This window comes from Monopterus albus, unplaced genomic scaffold (genome assembly GCF_001952655.1).
Source record: "Monopterus albus unplaced genomic scaffold, M_albus_1.0 scaffold18.1, whole genome shotgun sequence".
Lineage (NCBI taxonomy): Eukaryota > Metazoa > Chordata > Actinopteri > Synbranchiformes > Synbranchidae > Monopterus > Monopterus albus.
In genome coordinates, this window is record NW_018127898.1 from 2,320,546 (window position 1) to 2,343,178 (window position 22,633).

The 22,633-nt window shown below is 41.0% G+C and overlaps 1 protein-coding gene across 1 annotated transcript in view; it reads left to right on the forward strand.

The window, feature by feature from the left end:
- Positions 1-22,622, forward strand: part of kif21b (kinesin family member 21B) — a 61,613-nt gene extending 38,991 nt beyond the window's left edge. The window contains exons 27-35 of the mRNA XM_020592982.1: positions 1,401-1,439; positions 4,240-4,376; positions 5,708-5,888; positions 6,192-6,356; positions 7,987-8,104; positions 8,199-8,369; positions 13,655-13,854; positions 16,940-17,076; positions 20,625-22,622. Of these exons, the coding sequence (XP_020448638.1) occupies positions 1,401-1,439; positions 4,240-4,376; positions 5,708-5,888; positions 6,192-6,356; positions 7,987-8,104; positions 8,199-8,369; positions 13,655-13,854; positions 16,940-17,039 (1,111 nt within the window). The 3' untranslated portion in view covers positions 17,040-17,076; positions 20,625-22,622. The remainder of the gene's footprint in view (positions 1-1,400; positions 1,440-4,239; positions 4,377-5,707; positions 5,889-6,191; positions 6,357-7,986; positions 8,105-8,198; positions 8,370-13,654; positions 13,855-16,939; positions 17,077-20,624) is intronic.
- Positions 22,623-22,633: the final 11 nt, after the last annotated feature.

The following is a 22,633-nucleotide window of genomic DNA, read 5'->3' on the forward strand; positions in this document are numbered from 1 at the left end:
AAGAGTGTTTCTTTTTCTTTTCGTCTTTAGCTGTAGTGAGCATTTGTGTTGTATTTTGTAACAGAATTAGTATCACATTTTCATTTGCATATGCTATAAGTGAGGACAGTATAAATGTTTACTGATCACTGGATATAAGTTTGTACCCCAGATTAAACCATCGTTGTCATTGTATTTGGTGTTTTGTCCTAATATTACTGACACTGACCTAATTGTCACTTAATTCATCACAAGCATTAATTCACAGCCAGATGAAGCAAATAAAAAGTAAATAGAAAGCCAGTATGAATTGTCTATATATGAATTTTGTGTAATTGGGCCTCAAATACGGAGCTGCCTGCTATGCAAAGGAATAAAATAACAGTTATAAAGTAAACATGCTAGAAAATTCACACACACACACAAAATTAATAAGATGTTTGTGGATGGATGCACCCAGCTTTTTTTTTTTTTTTTTTTGATTCATATTTGAGTAGATTGGTTGCCTGTAAGACTGGGATCAGGCATTTGACATGGATTTGACAGACACATGAGAATAAGGACAATGAATTTAAAACAAGGTTTTCTTGTCCTCTGCAGGATAAAGAGGCTCCGTAGCCCAGATCCATCTTCTAAATTTAATAATAGATATGCAACCCACAAAATCAATGCATGTTAAAAGGATTTTGTGTTGAGTCAGATATCGCTATGCTAATGGACACTGTGGCTGGCGGTAAATACCAAGCAATGGAGGAATTTCTATCACCTTTGAACACTGTTGTTTTATTATTTCATGCTCAGTGTGTAAAGCAAAGGCCCTCATCGCTGAGAGGCTGTAAAATACTTACAGTATAATAACACTTTTATTGTGCTGTTACACACCTACCGGCCTTTCCCTCTGGGCTGTTGTAGAGGTGTGGGTGTTGTCTGGGTTTTTTTCCACTGACAGCTTTGAGCTGGCTCACCTTTGAGACTGACACCCTTATCCTCCAGTCGAATGGATTTTCCCTTGCGTTAACCTCGTATGCTATCCCTTATGCTTTTTTCTGTAATAATCCCATGATTATGGCTGGAAGTAGTAGATATAGGAAGGGGCACTGACGTACCTGGGCGTACCTGCAGTAAACATGCTTTACCAAGGAAAGCGTCTGCAGACAATGATCACAGAGTACGGCCTGGTCAGTGGTTACCTTTAAGAAGAAACGCATTTCATAGTGAACTGCCTAGTAATTACTGGACTAGCTTTATTGCTGACTGAGCTTTCCTGCCAGTTTGCTCACTGCTTTATATCTAATATCCCTCCTCTAGTCATTCCTTCCTTTAACCCTTTGCCAGTAACCCTTCTGTCTTTCCTAAGCGTGGTTAACCCTTTCCTCTTCCCACCCTACCCCTCCCTCTCCTTGCTCCTCTTCTGCCTCCAGGTCAGATGACAGCGACTCCTCACTCTCCGAGGTGCTCAGGTAGAGGAACCGTGTCTGTCGCTCTCTGTGATCCCATTTGCCTGTTAACTCACCTGCTGTCATCTCGTCTTCACCAGTAGTTAGTGGCCTCTCCACCTGCTCCATCTCCTGTGTCCTCCACTGTGGGTGGGGTCAGTGTGGTGCATGTTTTAACCACATGCAGCTTTGTTGGCCTGCCAGCTTTTTCCATCAGTCCGATGTTGTTTCTCTGTGGTGCTGTTTGCACAAAAGACCTGAATGAAGCTTGTCACCTTTTTTCTAAGGGCTGTGGGGAAAAGAACAGTGGTGCAGAAATATCTTAACAGTAATACTACAATAATAACTTGTAATGTAAGTATGGTCAGTCATATCCTTAAATACCATATGTGGCTACTTCAAAATAATAAACAGAGTTGATGAACATTTTGATAATATATGTTATTTCTTGCCAAGAGTTTGATGAAAAGATTGTTGGTGCTTCTGTATCTGTACATGGGGGACAATTAGCACAAGGATTTATACTTCAGTCTGTAAGCATTAAACATAGCACAATTTGATAGCTAGTTAACTTCAAATTTCTGTTTGGTGGATTATGTTGTCTTTGGACAGGCTAGCTGTTTCCAGTCCTTATGTTAACCTAAGCCTACTGGCTGCTGGCTCTAAATCCGCACGCAGACAGGAAAGTTCTCTCACCTAATTTTTGACAATAAAGACAACAAGCTTATTGCCCAAAATGTTAAACTGTTCCTTTAAGACAAGTAGGATACACTTATATACATGTAATAATGACAAACCGAATTTTCTGCTCTTCATTTTGATCAGTCGTTTCTATTTATATGTCTTTATCACACACAGACACACACAGAGGCACCTCTCACTGAGGGCCTGTCTGTTTTTCTATATACTGCAGAGAGCACACACTGATCTCCCTCCATGTTTTTATTATTTTGCCGGTCTCTCTGTGCTTGGCCCCACAAAATCCATTAGCAGTTCTTACATAGAGCATAACACAGCACACTGTGATGTCTTCTGCAGATACTGACAGACAGGGAACAGTTTCTGCCATTTGGAGCAGCACGCTCATGTAAGAAATAGAATGCTACATTAACCCATGTTATAGTATGTGCACCGCTTGTTTTTATAGAGAAACTACAATAAAATAAAGCATTCAACATACTGCAGGGATCAAAGGGGTTCTGATAATATATGAAAGTAAAAGAAATCATGTTTCTGTTCATTATAAAGCTGCAGAATATCCAAGTCTTGGTTTTAACACCAAGACAACAATGAGATTGACTAAAGAATTTCCATTATCATAGGGGATGGAGCTGAAGACCTTTGTCAGGCAACATGATTGGGTTAACAGTCTAAAGAGCAATAAAGTTCATTCAAATGAAACAGCCCCTCAGATTGTCTTACCTTTTTCTTCCCCCTTTCCTCACCATTTAGTTAAAACAAACATACAGGTATTAATAGAACTGTCATATTTATGGGTTTCTACCTTGTTTTGAATCATAGGTCTTTAAATGGAATCGGACCACAAAGAACAGACTGTATGTGATGCAGAAGCTATAATGTGACTTTGTTGCCAACTTGTTACATCCCTCTACTTACCCACATTTACCACAGTCACTTTTTTCCTGGGGCCCAAATGGTGTTTGGCTGTGGAGGTGTTGAACCAAGAGTCAGCTGCGATCTGACTGGCTCAGAGTGGATGCTGCATGTGGTGATGATGGCATCTCAGAACACTCATTTTTGAGTTGCAGGCTGTTTTGGAGTTGGCCTTCCAGGGCGTGGCTGTTAACAATTGTTTCGAGCTTATCCTGTGCAAGTTGGTCCTCTTTTGTATTGTGAGATTTTGGCAGACATGCATGCAATTGTTTTTACTGGCTGATTGAGTGTTTTTGATTTTGGTTGGCATTATTTGCACTGTAAAAAGATATACAGGAAGTATGATGTAATGTTTAATATTTGATTTAATGCGTGTATTTGTGTGTGTATGTTTTCATGCTGGGACATAAGCTTATGTGCAAGTACAAAGGAGGAGCATGTTGCCATCTATGAGGTTTCAAACACCCCCTTTTCTAGTTTGCTCACTCTGTGCTGAAACAAATCTGTCCCAAATTTTGTGTGCAATCACAGATTCTCTTTTCCTTTCTCACATCCTCTGGCTTTCCTTCACTCCCTCTCAGACACATACACACTAACCACCACTCTTGTTATTAGGAAGCCCACCAGAGACCAATTTTCCCACATTCCTCCCTCTTGTTCTCACCCTCTCCCTGTTCTGTCGCACTCTGCTGACTACTCTCCAAGCTCTCCTGGACTCTGGCCTGTCAGTTGGACATTGATAGGGGGTGGAGGGGGCAGAAGTTCTGCAAGAGATTGATGTACATAATATGGGAGAAGCTGTGTGTGTTTGTAGGTGAGTGTGTGAGGGAGAGGGAAGAGACTCAAGTTGAATAGGAAAGTAGTTCTTACTGTTGTAGTGCCTTAATTGGGCTGTTCCACAAAAAGGTAAGGAGGGAGCGGGGAGTTGGGGCAGGCCAGAGAGACAAGCAGGTGGGCTTAGTCCAACAGAAAGCTGTGTGAATGTGTGTGTGCATAATTTGTTTTTTGCATCATCTGTATGGACCCAGTGAGGTTTGTATTGTGTTTGTATAATGAAAAGAATTTATTTATGTGCATGTTTGTGTTCAGCCTGCGTCTTACAATGCATACATCGCTAGATAATGTCGAAAGAAATTCAGATTTTTGTTGACACCAGAGAGTGACTGTGTGTGTGTGTGTGTGTGTGTGTGTGTGTGTGTGTGATCTTTAGGGGTGTGATCAGTCCCATTGGTGGTGTGAAGGGGGGTCGGACAGCACCCTTGCAGTGTATTTCTGTAGCTGAGGGCCATTCAAAGCCAGTCCTGTGTGTGGATGCTACAGATGAGCTGCTGTTTACTGGATCTAAAGGTACACACATCACTCAGTATAGCTCTTTCTTTAAACCTCTAAAAGATATTCCACATAAGCCTGAAATGGCAGTGTACTGTACTGCGAGTGTATTGGTATATCCTGTAGCAGTCTGTAGTTTTAAATAGATCTTATTCACTTTGAAGCAAAGGGCTGACTGGAAATCATGCCATCACATACCAATTAAATCAGTGAAGCTCTGCTTCTAGCAGTGGTGGAAAAAGTATTCAGACCCTTTACTTAAGCAGTAGTAGCAATGCAACAGTGTAAAAATATTTTGTTACAAGTAAAGGTCCTGCATTCAAAATGTTACTTAAATAGAAGTACCCATGCACATTTAACATTAATGTATATCATATTATTGGATTATAATTACTGTTGCATTATGGTCACATTTAATGTTGCAGTTGGTAAAGGTGGAGCTAAAGTTAACCAATGTACAGTATATGCTTATAATGTGTATTACTGATGGGTAGCTGGTGATTTTTCCACCGGAGATCAATAAAGTCCTATGATTTTAGTGTACTTTTTGATTTAATCTGGTTCTGAAAAGTAACTAATAAGTAAAGTTATAGAATAAATGTTGTGGGGTTAAAAAGTACAGTATTTTAAATAAAAATACTCAAAAGTACAGATACGTCAAATTGTACTTAATTACATACATTACTTACATTACCTGTGTAAACATTATGGAATGCTTGCCACCACTGGATTCAAATTTTTGGAAATATGCATATAAATGTTTCTCCAAGAGTGAGATGAGAAGATTAATCCCACCTACTTAACTCATGTTAACTCATGAGTTAAGTAGGGAGCTGGAGCCAGGAGCTGATTAGCATAGCTTAGCATAAAGACTGGATACAAGGGGAAACGGCTAACTTCGCACTGTCAGACGTTAATGTTCTGTCTTGTTTGTTTAATTCATGTAACGGTCTAACTGTAAAAACAACACATTGCTGTGTGATGGTTTTGTACAGATGAAACAAGATATTTCTGGTCAATTACTGATTACCACTTAATTACTAAATTTATTTTGGAACAGAGCCAGGCTCTTTCCCCCATCTCCTGGTGTTTATGCTAAGCTAAGATTGCTAAGATTCCCTGCTGCTTGTAACTTACTTGTAAAAGTTATAAAGTTTTATAGTTGTATGTATTTTCTCTATAAATTTGTCAACAAAGTTGGATTACTGACAATGAGGCATGTAGCATTAATAATAGTAGCAAGAATAAAATTAACTTTTCTGTTTTTTCCTCATAATACAACATGCACGTGTCAGCCCAAACTGTGTTTCTCTGGTGAGCTTTTGAACTTTCCTTCTTTCATTCTCCAGATCGTACTTGTAAGATGTGGAACTTGGTAACTGGTCAGGAGATTCTCACCCTCAAAGGCCACCCCAACAATGTGGTGTCAGTCAAATACTGTCCTTCTTCCTGTCTGGTCTTCTCTGTCTCCACTTCCTATATCAAGGTGTGGGACATCCGTGATTCTACTAAGTGTGTCCGCACACTCACGTAAGTTTCCTCCCTGCAGCCAGATGGAACAGTTCGGAGCTGTTAAACTAAAAAATTGCAGCCTAGGAGATATTTGATAGAAGTGATATAGGGATATGCTTTTCTGTTCAGCGATGTGTTTCAAGTTGTAGAAAAGTGACAAATTAAATGTGGGAAGATTTGATGTGAAATGCATGAAGACGACTCTGTAAATTGCTGCTCATTATCTCTCCATTTCTCCTATGTGCTTCTCCCCCACCTTCTTTTATTTTCTGCCTTTCTGTCCCTCTCTCTTACCCTGTCTGGCTTTCTTTACTCCCACAGTTCATCAGGGCAGGTGGTTTCAGGTGACGCGTGTGCGGGCACCACCACCCGTACAATCACCTTTGCACAGGGGGAATGTCAAATTAACCAGATAGCCCTCAACCTATCAGGATCTGTGCTCTACGCTGCTGCTGGGAACGCTGTTCGCATGTGGGACCTCAACAGGTACATCTGTTCATTTATTCATAGATTTATTTGTCAATTCAACTACTCATCCAATTATTGATTCCAGTACTCAGACATTCAGTCGACAATACACAATTATATGTGCCAAAGAATGGGAGAGCGTTCATATGGAAGCTCAATATACAAATTAAATTACGTTGAACCAAAGCGGGCCCCACACTAAGTAACACCATTTTCCAATCTTAACCTATCCTTAAAGCAAAGCATCCCTGAATCTTAACCTCACAAAAGGGTCCACTGACTCAGACATTTGCGTTTTCACATACAGCTCCTCTGAGTAATGTCTCGATAATCTCAGGGTTCCAGTGCATGTCTGAAAAGGGCTTAAGAAAACAGCAGGGTATAGTCTGGAGTATACACAGAGCTAGTTGGGCATGTTGATGACTATCTCCATTTGTATGCTACATGTGTAAAAGGGAATCTCTGGACAATTAGAATCAGCAAATCTGATTCCACAGACATTGTCTGGAGTTCATGTGTGAAAACGGCATTAATGTTTGCAAGTCATTATTTATGAGTCCAAGTCAGGACTGGAATCAATTAGGGGCAAATTACGAGTTAAGTTGGAAATCTATACATGTTGGACTTGAGTGGAACTCAGGTATGAGTCTCCAACTCAAGTGCCCATCTCTGACTTGTCATGCGTTAATCAACTAGAGACCTGATAACATCTAACATCTGACAGAAGAGATGCAGTGTTGTATTACTCGAGTCCAGGACTCAGACTCGAATCTGACTCAAGTCCAGATTTTAAGGACTTGTGTCTCGACTTAGACTTCAGCATTTGGACTCGGAAGTTGGAGATGAGGGCCCAGATTTTTTACATTTTTTGTAATAGGCTATAATAATTTGGCCTAAGATATTGATATTAAAACCTGCTCACCCACACGTTGCTATATTCACGCAGTAGCCACTTCCAACATATGTACACTGACTTTCTAGAAATGATTTTTATGTATCAAATTGCTGAGCAATATGGTGATCCAATAATGCACTGGTAGAAAGTTTAGAATATAAAATGGTGAGAGATGTGTCAGTTGTGTTAAATGTAGACCTTGATGACTCTGGCTCGGGTAACAGACTCAACTCAAACTCGACTCAAGATTATTCTTTGGTGATTCGGACTTGACTTTGACTTGAACAGTGGGGACTCAAGACTCGACTCAGACTCAAGGTTTATTGACTTGACTACAACACTGAAAGGCTGTGAAACGAACGTGCAGGAATCCACTACTGCTGATACGAAGCACGACCATGAGCGTGTTTTCTACAAGGAACCTATTTCTGACATTCTGTGGTAATGCCAGCGTCTCCCTTGTTTTTATGCTTCTAGTGAGAAATTATTAACAGTTTGGACCAGACAGCCTATGCTGAGGGGCTTGGACCATTTAATGATGCATAAGACCCCCACCAGAAATGAATAATGAATGTATTAAACATTTCTCGAGTATCATCTCTCCCTGTGGCACTGCTGTGCCTCAGCAGTTTTACTTCACTTGTGAGATGGAAAGTGATTTCAGTCGATGAAAGAGGAACTTTGAAAATCTTATATGCAATGAATTTCATAGACCTTTGCTTCTCATCCTCTGGTGTGTGTTTTTATGTGTAGGATGCAAGTGATGGGGAAGCTGACAGGTCACATTGGCCCTGTTATGTGTCTGACAGTGGGACAGTCTCTGCTGTGCAAAGACCAAGTTATCACTGGCTCCAAAGACCATTATGTTAAGGTACCAAACACACTCATGTTTAGATCATATCACATACACCACACAGGTCACAGGTACAGACATGTCTTTTATAACTTCCTGCTCGTCTCCTCAGGTGTTTGACGTAGCAGAGGGAACTCTGGGTAATATAGGCCCGACTCATAACTTTGAGCCACCACATTATGACGGCATCGAGTGTTTGGCTGTGCAAGGAGACGTGTTGTTCAGTGGGTCAAGGGACAACGGCATCAAGAAATGGGACCTGGAGCAGCAGGAGCTCACACAGGTGTGTAACGAATGTGTTTGTCTGCAAACATTTGTGTTCTGAAGGTTGGAGATTAACATCTGTGACCATGCAGACATGGCAACACTTGTTAAGATTTATTTAAGCTGAAGGCTTCATGTCCGTGTATATTTTCTAAACACTACTTGAGGTCAGCAGGGTTGGGTTAAGCAGGAAGCAGAATTAGTTTATATTCAGGTGAAATTTGAGATCATGTATAAAAGTTTTAAAACATGCCTCTCTTACAGTGCTTCAGTGCTGACATTATGTGACATGCCTAGACTTAGATATTTCTCTAAGGCTGTTAATTCATGTTCCCTTGACCTTTATCAACCTGTGGGCAAAGCTTGTTTTTTGCATATATGGAAAACAACATTAACATAATTAAAAATGAATCACTGTTTGCTAGCCTAGTTCCAGACCTGTGGATTGCCACTCATACAGTATCTCAAATTTATTTTTTATATACAGTGTATATAGTGATTCATATAGGTTTGGTGTGGTACCTACTGAACAATCAGTGTTGTAGATGAGATCAAGAATGTCAGCATGATTTTCCTGCATAGCTTGCTACCCTATAAATTATTAAAACATACCAAAAGAAAGATGACCACAAAAACAGTAACGAGCATGGACGTGATTGACACAGCTGTACAGTTTGTTGTTGACTTATAGAAATAACAGCTCTCAAACTTGTAAGTGCCTTCAATTGCTCATAAAAATGTTTTCATAGCTAACACAGTGAAAAGGGTGTCAGAAGAACAGCCCCAACCGACAATTCGCTAAATACAGCGTCAGGCAGGCCGAGTGAAGTGAAATAGAACGGTAGTACAGTCTGATTATCAGGCTTATTTTTGTATCTTACAGTACAGAAACATCTCCTGTGTCCATGCTAGCGGGGACTTTATTTAACTAATTATTCAACTCTAGCCTCACTGTGACAGAGAAAAGCTGAGCTGCCTGTAGAATGTTCAGTTGGTGGACAACTTCCTGCCACCGGGGCGCTCCTTTCATGTCTTCTTTTACCCTGAGAGTTTGCTCTGCGGAGAGTCAACAGAGCATCACCATGTTTAATGTGGCAGGACAGCACCGTGTCAACATCAGGGCGTTAGAGCCCACTCGCATCACAGCCACAGCTACCACAGAGGAAATTCATGGTGTGTGTGGTGGTGTGTTTATATGCTAGTGTTGACTTCTGTGAAGTCTCTTGTGTATCCTCTGCTGCTGCCTGCATATGTTAATAATGCATAATAATGCACCTCGTGGGTGGATGTGGCTTACTCATTTGCATGCACAGTAAAATGCATATTAAGCAGCACTTTGTCAAGTTGTTTTGCATAAATCTTGTTTAGCCTTTGTTTATCCAAACAGACAAAACAAGAACGTAAGACATTATTTCCATTTAAAGGCTGAATTAAATCAACAGTGTGTGCTGGGATCTGTGGCATATGACCTTATCTTTAGTTGTGAAGCAGCCAGCACAATTCAGTCTAACTCAGTAGTCTCTGTCTAATTATGTAATAGGATCAAATTGTGGCTTGGGGTATAATAAAATTACAGTAGACTCTGAAGCTCTGCCTCCTCCAGGATTGCTGCTGTGAGTACTTCTGCTCTGACCCTTTTGTTAAAATGCACACTGCGTAGTGTGTTTTTCAGGGAATATGTGAAGCAATGTGTTTATAATTGCTCAACACTGTAGTTTAGTGATTCCCTGTTGCTTGATAAATATCTTGATATACCTTCTAAAAGCATTTGGAAGGTATATCAAATTTGTCAGCGTGCTTATGCAGTTGATGTGGCATTGTGGTGTTTCTCTCTGTGAAGTGTTAGAAAGCATTAACGTATTTTTACACACTGGTGAAAAGTTATTACAGACATTGCAGTAGATGTAATGTATATGAGAACTTTTTTATTTTATTTTGCTGTTCCCCATCTGCAGCTTCTGTCCTACTCCCAACCACCAGCAGGGGCTTTGAACTGCCTTTTTGTATTCATTCCTCAACCTTCTTCAACCTGTAGATTCTTCCTTTAAATGACAAATGTCTGCTGCCCCCAGATATCAGGTTGTTAACATAGAGAAAACTCCACAAAGATTATACTGAAACCAGACAGCATTCAGAGTGCGCAGACCTCTGGCAATTTAGTCTCCTCATAATGCCATAAAAACAATATTCCCAGTATAGTTTTACTCATAATGTGATGTCTTGACCATGAAAACCTACTGCTGGCATTCGTAATGATGCTGGTAGTTTCAAAGTTATTTAAAAAAAAAAAACGATAGATATGACAGATATTCACTTGTTGGTTTAAGGGTAAAATGGGGACTTCAGTGAGTGGACCATGGCAGAGTGTTGAAGATGTCACATTTCTGCAAGTTTGTGTTCTGCTTGTTCAAAGGCTGTTTGAGAAACTGCTCATACTGATTGTTGCACTATGGAATGATACTTCACGTCCTGTGCTCAGCTGTAAACAGAGACTAACACAGCTCAAAATATGGTGAAAAAGCAAAGTAGGATGGTCTCCGTCCACCCGTGAGGTTATGCCAGGTGTCAGTTGAGGGGAAGCACGGGGTGTACCGCTCATTAGGTGCCGACAGTAAAAACAGCTATAATGTGCGGCTGGTACACCGGCGTCCTCTCCGACAGACTACTGTACTCTGAGGGAAATGTAGCTGCCTGCTAATAAAGCTAGCTTGGCCAGATAACGAGCACTTATCTCTCCGAAAATTTCGGAACAAATTTTAAATTGGCATTACCTGGATAGACTGACCACATATTCTCAATCTAAGCGGTTATTTTGTCACCAGAAAAAAAATGTCAAAACTTAATAAATTGGCATAATACCAGTGCTATGGATGAAAATGATAACCGCTTTGAGCCTGGCTCAAACTCTGCCATCAGATTCCTGCCTGGCTGTCGCTGCACAGAGTAGATCTTTGCCCAGCTCTTGCTGGACCCCTTCAGTCCCTGTGGGGCATACTGATTGACAGCACTCGGTTTCCATTGACAGTGAATGGGCAGCTGTCTCTAGGGCCTTGGCTCCTTATGTGCTCACCAATGCAGCTGCACACTATGGCCACAAGGGGCCTCACATACAGCCAGCAGCCTTTCCAGCACTCACAATGGTGAATAATCTTTAAAAATATTCCTGTATCCAAATTATAATACAGATAAGCACCAAAATGTAGTCAGTTGTTAGGTGGGTCATATCGTACGTCTCCAAAAAAAAAAAATCATCAAAATATATTCATTTCTTTTTGAGTTATGCTGTTAACAAACAAACAAATGTTGGCAAAACAAACTCCATCCTTGGCAATGGTCATGATACTATTACTATTACATAGACACAATACATAAAATTTACAAATAACTAGTTATTTGTTAGTAACACAAAAATCCTCATAAGCCAAAAAGGGAGTGGACACATTTTACAAGACATTACTCTACCACAAACTAGCATTGGACATTGAAATGAAACTAGAAGACAATCAGGAGGGAAAATGTTAGTCAGTTTTCAAGTCTGTACTCAGAGTGTAATAAGAGTCACAGTCTGCTCACAGGTTAAAAAGAAAATCTTTTTGATATTATGGAAATGCAGATAATGTTTTATTGTTTTGTGAGCTGAGAAAAAGTAATAACCACACCTAGGCCTGTACATCAATTAGCAGCATTGAACATGGCGTGATCACAGATACCAGATGTGCCAGATCTATTATCTATGACAACCTGATGAGATCTTCACACAAAACTGTATTTAGAGACAAAAAACAATAAAACCTGACAAATACTGAGGACAGCACCATACTTGATATTTGAAAGTAGAAAAAAAATTGATAATGTTATGGATGAAATCAACTCATAACATAAACAAACCCTTTCAGATCTCTAAAATTTATTCCTTTAAGGAATTGTGACTAAGATAAACTGAACCTGTATATCAGTGATAAGATGATTATCAGTCTAGCTCTAATAGCAAATGCATAAAGCTGACAAAAACCATTGTGCCAAGGGCATTTATAACCAAAACATTAACTCTAATTTTAGCCGTTACTGACTTTTTTGTGCATAGCATCAGCATTATGCAAAAAGGGTATATCTGTATACAAGACATTTCAAACTCTCCAAGATGTTGCAGTAAAAAAATACAATGCCTGGGGTCACTGGTGCCAGCTAACAAGAGGTCATTTAGATTGTAGTGACACAGTATTGACAAATGGTCAATTAAATAGTGGTAAAGTGTGGAAAACCTCCTCCTTGTCCAGAAACTCCTGCTTGTAGGATGACTTGCTGATGCAGTAGGTCAGACGTTTGCATCTGCCTGCTGTCAACATTATTGCCTGTTAGAAAGCATACACCTTGTTTGTCTGTGTATCCATGTGTGCCAACAACTAACTGTTTGTTTATAGCGCAAGTACAAGAAGGTCATATCAAATGATAGTTTTTATGCTCTTTTTTCTTTTTATGTTCTTGTGAACTGTAATTTCTTGCATTAGTGAGTCATGTTGTTAAATATACTGCGTGCCCTTGTTTATACAAAATAATGATATTTGCACTAGACTCTTTGGTAGAGTAAATCATAGCCCATCACATCTGCTGTAGTGCTTCTTCAGAGATGAGGTTCACTGTGTTCTTCATTTTCTGTTTAATTCAGTGCAGAAATAACATGCAAAAACATTTTTAAAAAGTATAATGTCTGTTTAGAAGCTACTGTACTTGTCAATGAGTTACAGTTTGTTCTTTGCAGCAGAAGTGTGGTGCTGCAGAGCATAGTGCGGTTTGAGTTCCATCAGTGCAGGGATGTTTGGGACGCTGAATATTTGTTGTGAGGGAAAATATAGTAAACTTACATGTTACATTTATTTCTCTGCAAACTCTTAAATATTGTATAGAGAATTGTGTTATCATGTTGCTTTAATAAAACAAAGGCTCATGCCAGTGTGATTTTTTTTTTTTTTTTTTGTAAACAGACAGATTCAATTAATATCAGTTCAGGAGTCATTTGAAGCCAGTGTAACACTGAACTCAGAAACGTGGTATTGAGCCAAAAGTATTGGTGAGACTTCAAGCCATATTTGTAATTATATGTTCCCTAGCAACAGTGCGCATTTGCCATTTAAGAAATATGCTGCTTTAATGATGAACCAGCAATAAGGTATATTTTTCTGCTTCAACAACTCGCATATAAAGCTGCTCTAAAACCACTGTGGTATCATACAGTAGGTACGAAGACACAATATTTAACATCTTTATCTCTCTGACTCTTGATGTCTCTCTGCCTTGATTCCACAGCAAATCCCTAATGCCCATAAGGACTGGGTGTGTGCTTTGGCACATGTCCCGGGCCGGCCCATGCTGCTGAGCGGCTGTCGGGGCGGCATGCTGAAGGTGTGGAACGTAGACAACTTCACCCCCATAGGAGAGGTCAGAGGTCATGACAGCCCTATTAATGCCATATGTACCAACTCAAGACAGATCTTCACTGCATCCAGGTAAAAAAAAAGATGTTGCAGTACTTCACTGGCATTAATCTAAAACCTTCCTATTGCAGTACAATAAAACAGAACTGTCCTTCAAATTGCATTAATTTATTTGTTCTCTGCCTGCTACTGTGATGATGTCATAAGTGACTTATGGGCAAAAAGACAGTTCTTTGGAAGATATCTATTTTGAAAGTTAAAGAAATCTTTTATGTATAAATAGTGTAAATGCTTTATATTCTTCTAATAACAAATTCGTATTTTGACAGCGTGATCAACTTTAGGGCTGCCACTAATGGCTGTTTTTCAGTTGATTGATCTATCAGCTATTTTAACAATTAGTCAGTTAATTTTCCTCCAGATAGGTTCATGTCCCAACAAACACAACGTGCATGAATCATAGACTGTATAAAAGAAACACAGCGCACATGCATACAGGCACCATCAGTCAATGTAGAATAAGCTTAAACATTTTCTCATGCACTTATTCAGTGGAATTTCTAAGGCAGTAGTCGGATGACTTTATGGTTCTAATAGCGAGGTGAGCAGCTGCAAGGACAAAAGATATTAAAAAGCTCTCCCCACTAATCGTAATTAACAGTGGTTTTGCCTTTTCTGGAGGTTCATGCTGCAGTGTAGCCCATGTGTGTTTTCTCTTCAGGTGCTTGTGCACAGCACTAGTGCTGCTGTGATATGCTAACATAACTTTGCACAGTGTACAGACCACCTTTTTGTTTTCTGATCATTTGAAGTACTCCCATACTTTCCAAAGTCTTGGGTCTTTGGAAAGTTTTACACTAAACCCCTTTTGCAAATCTCCGCCAACTCTGCTGCAGCCGCTATGATTTTCTAAAACTGCAGCGTGCACTGGAGCTGGCCAATAACTGGAGCAAAAAAGACCCACTGATGTAAGCACGAAGCGATTACATAGTGATATTTCTTTTATTCTGGCAGTTGGCAACCAGCTATGTAGTGATATATTTAAAAAATGATTTGTTTTAATGAATGATTGCAGTTTTTTACAACAAAAAAAGTTCATAAAAAGAAAAAACATTGCTGTCGACACATTTACAAAGTCTAATTGTAAACAACTTTAAAGAGTCGCACACAAACATTAAAATATTATAATTATTGTCAACAGATCCCATGAAAAATGAATTCATCCTACTAAATAGGATGTAACAAAATATTACCTGTGCAGCTAAAGACTGATGTAATTTATTCCTCAGTGCCATATAGAAATCCATTGATGTCCAAAAATGCACTATTTACTCCTGTTGAGTAATGTTTACAAGAAACAACCGTGTCCAGGTTGTTTTAGGAGCGCACTTAGCCTCTTTTTTTATTAGATGAAACAAATTTTAATACCACTTTTTTAAAGATTTAAATGGAATGAATGGACTTGAGGTTGAGGGGGTGAGACGGACAAACACGCTGTTTTCTGTGAAATTTGTTGGTTATACAAAATATATAGTAGTGTAACAGCCAGAAGAGTGGTTGGTAGACTTTGGAGGTTGAGAACTTGGGAACAAACCAGTGCAGAGAGAGAGAAAATGTTAACCTTGTACCTATTACACTACTTCTTGAAATACTGGATATGATTCATGTTTTACTTCATCACAGACATTTATCTGCAGGAGTGCGTCAGTCGTGTAGATCAGAGAGGGTCATACAACATCCTGTTTTTCTCCCTATCTGTTATTTGCTGAGCTCATAGCTGCATTGGACTGAGATAGTGCTTCTTTATTTGCTTGTGTGTGCCTGAGTGGGATATACTGGGCTCTGTTTTCCTGAAAAGCGTGCAGTATTAAGCTCGTGTCTAAATTTCATGCACGAGGCACATATGGGCGTGTTCAACCATGTTTTGAAATTCTGGTGACCACAGACGCGGTGTACTTCTGTGCCCAGCCAGGCGTTACCAGGCGCATTGTGGAGGAGAGGCAGAATACATTATTAGTAGGAATACATTGTGAGCAGGTGGAATCAGGGCTGGTTTTAGTTTTGTCCAGTCAAACCAGCTCCTTTCATCCCCTTTAAAGAGCAGGAAGGACAAACACAACTATTTATTGTAGTACTACACATATATTTACTCAGTCTGCTAATATTACTGACCAGCTGTTTTGCATGGAAGAAAGAAAGTCTGGTTCTGTAACCAGCAGCAGTAATTTACTCTCAGCTGCATCCAGTATGTGAAATCCATGGGTGTCTCGCATGTAACTTTATAAATGTTTCACTGCTTTTTAAAATGATACAGTGAAATCATATTGTAATCACTGTGTTTATGGTGAAACTGATTGTGGTCTGCCAGAGCGCACAGGCAGTGGGCGAGTCGCTCACTTTCTCTCTATCTTATTTAAAAATAATCTTTCTAAATTATCACACATACTGTATTTCATGATACACAGTAAATTATTCGGAGTGAATTCCAGCGGATGTACTGTAACAGCTTATTTCAAGTTGGTGTAGCCATTAAAATATATTTGTTCTTGTGCTTCCCACCGTAGGTACTTGTCAGGAAAATTGCAGTGCACCTGTGACTGCGATAAGAGGTGGTCTGAGCAGGTGTTTTGGGTCAAAACCAGCACCAAACTTTCACTGCACTGCTTAATCAGCTTACACATGGCTTCAGCTGCACCTCTCCTCAGCGCTCGGCATAAGTGCATTCATTCATGGCAGGAAAATACCAAACCAATGCACAAAAAAGTAGACAGGCACCTGAGGAAAATGGCCTAACGACTGCGAATGAAGCAATGCAGAAATTGCACTGACAGGAACAGAGTCCGTTGTGTTTTCTTGAGTCTGTCTGTGCTAATTTTTCTCACTTCTCAATGAACTGGTGGGCTTTCACTGAAATTGATTAACTTTCTGCTCTTCCTGTCTGTCTTCTCTTCCTCTCACTCTCTTGTTCACTCATTTTCTCTTTAATCTTAAATCTCACTTCTTGCTGATTTGCTGTTCGTCTGTCATCTTTTCTGTGGACAAATATTTCCTCGCTTGGTCTCTCAAACTTTGCTGCCCTCCTGTTCTCCTGATCTTCACCTTTACCTTCCTCATCCTCCTCCTCCTGTACTCCCCCCTTTCTTCTTGTCTACCCCAGCGACTGCAGGGTGAAGTTGTGGAGTTATGTGCCAGGCTTGACCCCTTGTCTTCCTCGACGAGTCCTGGCCATCAAGGGTCGAGCCACCAGCCTCCCATGATTGCCTCTTCTCTGCTCACCAACCCTCCCTTTCTCTGGTACTCTCTCTGTGATTTCTGCTTCCTTTTCCCTAATGTTACTTTTCCCCTACTTTTGTATTTACTTACCTGGGTGGTACAGTAACTGGTCTTATCTGTTTGCTCCCTTTCTGTTTCCATCCTTTTCATTTGACTAAATTTTTATCTTTTTTTTTTGTCTTTTCATATGCTGCTCTGTTTGGCTCACTTTGACTTTTGTTTTTCAAACTTTCATCATGGTCTTTATGCTAGGACAATCAGAATAATTCTTTTTTCTCACATAGGCGAATCAAATTTGTATACTGCACCTACAGCTCTACTAAAGGAATAGTTCAAAATTTTGCAAATATGCTTATTATATTTTCTTTTAGAGAGTTAAATGAGAAGAGTCATACCCCTTTCATAGTTATCCATTCAGTACACTGTACAGTAAGGCTATAGCCAGCAGTTAGCACGTTTGGCTTGAAGATTGGAAATGGGGAAATGACTAGCTTGGAAGTAGCTAGTCTGCCATGTATGTGGGGTAAAAATAGTTGTTTTTTACTTTTTTTTTTTTTTTTTTTTTAAAGGGATTAAGAAAATGTTGTAAACCACTTGTTCAGCGTGACAATGTTCCACTTCTGGGTCCAAACTCCCCCAGACCCAAATGGCGGAGAATGTCAACCTCTACACGGTAACATCTTTTTTTAGTGAGGCATCACTGAGAGTAAAAATCATTGGTTACTTATCATAACCCCAGCTTCTAAGATCATAGGTGTGGCTGTCTATGAACTGTTGCTGTTGGGGTTTATCCCCTCACACATGCACAGTCATGAAGAGACCTCTTTCATGCCCTGTGCCCTGCACTGGGCTGACTTCCCTCAGGTCTGCCCTTACTGCATATAACACCTGCGTGACCTTAGTCAGCTGGCAGGGGAGAAGTCGGCGGGGCTGCTATCTTAGAGGGCTACAAGCTGTGGTTATGGTACATAACCAGTGTTCTATTTCATATAGGCTTCGCACTCTGCGAGCTGTCACAAATGGGATTAGGGTGAAGCGGGATGTAGTCAATGTACCACATCAGAAAAGCATCTCATAGGTAGCAGTCCCAAAGAGAGAAACACCCCCTTCTCCTGTCACAGGCCCTGTCTGTAAAGCAGGCACAATCACATCCCTCCCACAGAACCTGGCTGCCACTGTGAGAAGGCAGGGACGACAATTACGCGCTGTAAAAGTCCCAGCACGAGCAGGCAGGCAGGCAGGCAGAGGACAGAGGTGCAGGGAAGAGCAGACAGACGATCGTTATGTATGTTAACAGTGAGATGCTCAAGCAAGAAAGGCCAGGGGGCAGAAGTGCAGCTGTCAGGCACACGTGCAGTATTAGTGCCTAGTGCCATGTGTGTGCATGCTCTGCATTGGTAGTGACCTGCTGGTCGCACAGGATGCTCAGCACTGAGTAGGCAAAGGAAAACTCAGACATTTCCTGTAGATAAAAACAAATATAGAGACACGTTGAAGCCCAGGAAGTTGATCCAAAAATGTCCTCCACAGCAGTCCCACTTCCCACAGCCAGTGAGATAGCCGCCGCTTGGTCAGAGGATTTCCTTTGGAATGCTCTCTGTAACGCACAAACAACTGCTGTGTTTGCCTGATGGCTGCCATATGCGCCGCATAATGAGACAATGCACGCACTGGGCAGAGGAGATGAAGCTCACCATCTGATTCATTTCTGTGCAGAGGGGGGTAAAATCCCTCCAGGGAGGTGACCCAGGATTGAAAAGAGGATGTTATTATTTTTGGCACATACCGATGGGTTCGTTCTTAAATGGCCAAACTGCCATCCTTGCAGATAAAGACGCACAACTCCTCTCAAGAAGCGTTTGACTAGCAGTTGTGCGAAAACAGATCTCTCGCCAAAACCCTCTTGGCAGAAGGAAATAGCCGCAGCGTAGGCTTTCACAGTAGACAGAGCCAGGTCTCTGTCTACTAAAGTTTACAAGAAAATTAGCACTTGTGACTGCGGGCATGACATGGGGTCAGCGCCCCTCTACACACACACCACACTGCATAAGAGGCTGTTGTTGACAGGGCCCTAGCGCTGTGGATTGTATGTATGTATGCATCTTTTAGGCCAGTGGATGTGAACCACACACACTCCATCACCTGCTTTATGGTGAGCATGTGTGACGATCACCTCACAATCATTACACATCGCTATTTGTTGGAGAGGGACAGATTGAGAATGGGCTTAATTTTGCCCATTTTCTTGTGAAGAGGACTCTGGAGATTGCTCGCTTCTCTAGCAGCTCCTCCAGCTCCATCATCAGAGTGGCGGACTCCGCCTGTGATACCATCACTGTCTCCAGCACTACGCTGAAAGCAGGGGGAGGCCTGGAGAACTGCAGAGTGTAGCCATTTTTTTAATTAGCTTGTCCATCCAACTGTTTATGGAGAGCTGATTTCACTACATGGAGTAACACTCTGAGACCAGGCGAGCACCTGTATGCGGTGCGTCTGCACTGTCTAACGTGAGGCCACATGTTACATTGTAGCATTGTCATCTATGGCTTGATTCAGGCCTGTGTCACTGCAGTGGTGGAGGAGAGAGTCATCACCGCCGCCATAGCAATCTCTTCTGTTCCCTTAGCGAGGTGAGCCCTGGGCTGGGCAGCGAGGGAGGTGATGGATGAGCAGAGGAGTGTGATGTTGTTGATGGCTGCCACTGCTTGGGCCACGCACTGGCAGGTGCGGTCAGTGAGGTGATAGCAATTCTTTTTCTCCTTCTAAGGAGAAAGCAGTAAAATGACAGTTGACATGTGACTTTTGATTCAGCTCAACTGAAACAATGGAAACACAACACTGCAGCATATTAAATTGAGGAGAATGAACTGAAGTTTGGACCCAGAAACGGAATGGTATGTCACTACTTAACAAGCAGATTTGTGAGATTTAGTGGACTGAGGTTATCAGTTATACTGTGGTTTAGTGGTGCTGGTTGGTGGCTGACTCCACCATGTTTCTGACTTTGTGCTAAGCTAACTACCAGTGGGTTTTGGTTTATATTTATCCTATAGCCTTGAGTGTGACACCAAATCAGTAGGCTTATTTGTCAAAATGCTGAACAATTCTAACACGAACCAAAATGCAAAGCTAACTTCTGCTACTGTTAATGAAAAATGTGAAGCTTTCCTGGGTACTGCCTAACTGACTAGGCCAAGGCGTTTCCCCAGACCAGCACTATGTGCAAGAAGGTGGAAAAATGAATTGCCTGGTCAGTTGGGATTAGGGATGTGGGCAGATTGATTATATTTACTTGTTTCAGAGTTATGAATCATACTTGGTTCTGAACTTTTTTAAGAGGTTGGGAATATGTTTTTCCATTGACACTGGAGAAGGGTCTGTAATGAAGTGTGTGTGGGCAATGTATGTGCGAAGTGTACTTTGAAGCCAGTCTCTTTGTGGTGTGTCTGCTGTACAATGGGTTGTTTTGAAGAGGAAGACTGCCTGATTGATGCTCTGTTATTTTCTGCCTTTGTTGTGTTCTTCCTTCTTTCCTTTGCTTCTCACCCACCTCCCTTCTCTCTCTCTAGTGACAAAACGGTGAAGATCTGGCTGTCAAAGGTGTGGAGGAAGAGGTGACAACCGAAGTGACGCCGGTTCCTTTGTCAGCCATGTTGCTGCAACTTCAGCCACTGATCTGTAACCTGCTCACTTCTAGCAATGGGATGTGACACTGAAATCACAGTTTCGAAGACAGTCAAGGTGTTTCTGTCTTTGTCACCGTACAAAGTGACAAAGTGGAATATGTATTGAAAGGCAAAAAACAATCTGCCTTTCAGATTTTTTTACTGCCAATTTGAAAGTGCCATTCAGGTGTGATGCTGCGTGGACAAGATAAACCCTGTTTTACTGGCTTTGGCTTCATGAGGGTAACATGGAAACTACTACAGTCTGGTATGGAAAGGAAAAGAAAAAAGAGTCCATCTGTTCTTTCACCAAGGCTTCAGAGTCCTTGTAGAACAGTGAGAGATGAATTTGAATTCATGTATCTACTGTGTGAAAGTCAAGACGGGGTCCAAATTTAATCGCAGAAGGACGCAGCCTAACAGCTGGAACCTCTGAACAAGGCTGTTTGTGCTTATTTCTATTGTGGGTATTGTGAAACTGAACACACTGGTGGGTCACACTGTGTTCATCGGGGTGGATGATCACAAGACAGTTGCTGATCTTGAATTAGACTGGAAGATTTCACCCACCACTATCACTTGACACATTTTTTTTTTTTACCAAGAAATGCTCTGATTTACTTCCAGCCTCTTACAATGCACCACTGAAACAAATGCATCCAAAAAGGTGGTGTTTAATTTTTTTTTTTAAATGACTTTCATTAATTTATTATTTTCCTACCTCAGTTGTGTTGGACTTTGGCGTGAGGTGGGAAGGAACATTTTTACAGGTCTTCCTATATAAACACCTGGTGCTTGACCATTTGAAGACTTCATTTAATGCCTGGCTCTTCGTTTCTACGTGGATGTGCCCCTTGTGGCACTTCAGCTATCAGACTGTCTAGCTGCTGACCTTGCAAACGGCAAAGCACACATCCAGTAGCACAACTAAGGTACCACTGGCCCCGAAGGATCTGACTGGACTGTATTATCTGCTCTGCAAAGTGCTGACTAAAGCAAAAACACAAAACACCCCTGCAGATGCACATGACATGAGCAGTCCACACCTACAGTACACCCTCTTTACACATTTGTGAGTCGGGTACTCCAGTGAGGCCAAAGCTCCAGATCATTATACAGTACGTGGTTCATAGCTGCCATTTATGCTCCATGTACAGTAAATGTAATAGGAGCTTTATCAGCGTCCCCCTGCCTGCTTTCAGCCGCACTCTGATCTTTAAGCTTACAGACGGCATCCAACTGATCAGCCTTGCTGCTGAGTTCACCACCCAGCTACTGAACTTCTCCGGGAAGCCAATTTAATTAGAGCTCTCATAATTCTGCCGACTGCTTTTCAGGCAAGATTACTTGGGTGAAAGTAGGTCATAACAGAGAGGGATTTTTTTTTTTTTTTTTATTAGAATCCCAATTTTCTTCCACCCACTTATGTGCTGCTACATTTAAAATACAGGAAGAAACTTCTGTACATGTGCACTGATGTACAAATCTGTTCATGTGACAGATTATGTGTGTGGGCAACACACACATATGCACAAACTGTGGACACACAAACAAGATTTCAGTGGATGTTTCGGTTCCCCGTCTTGCCTGATAGGTCTTGGCATCCTTCACTGTGTTGATTTAATAACTCTTTAAGGAAACAAATTCAGCACTGCAGCGCTCTAGTGACACATCCATACACACACCTACAGGCGACATAAATAACACAGGTCTTACAAGTCCTTTCAATCATCTTTTTGTTGTGTGATGCTTCTAAATACAAATATCAAGCATTCACATCACTTTCAGTTTGACCTTGAGTTTTTTTCTGTATCCCACCAAAATGATACCTAGCATATTAAAAGCTGTTTGTCATACAGATCTCCTATCATTTAATAAAAACCCTATTAATTTCTGTTAGTATCACAATATAA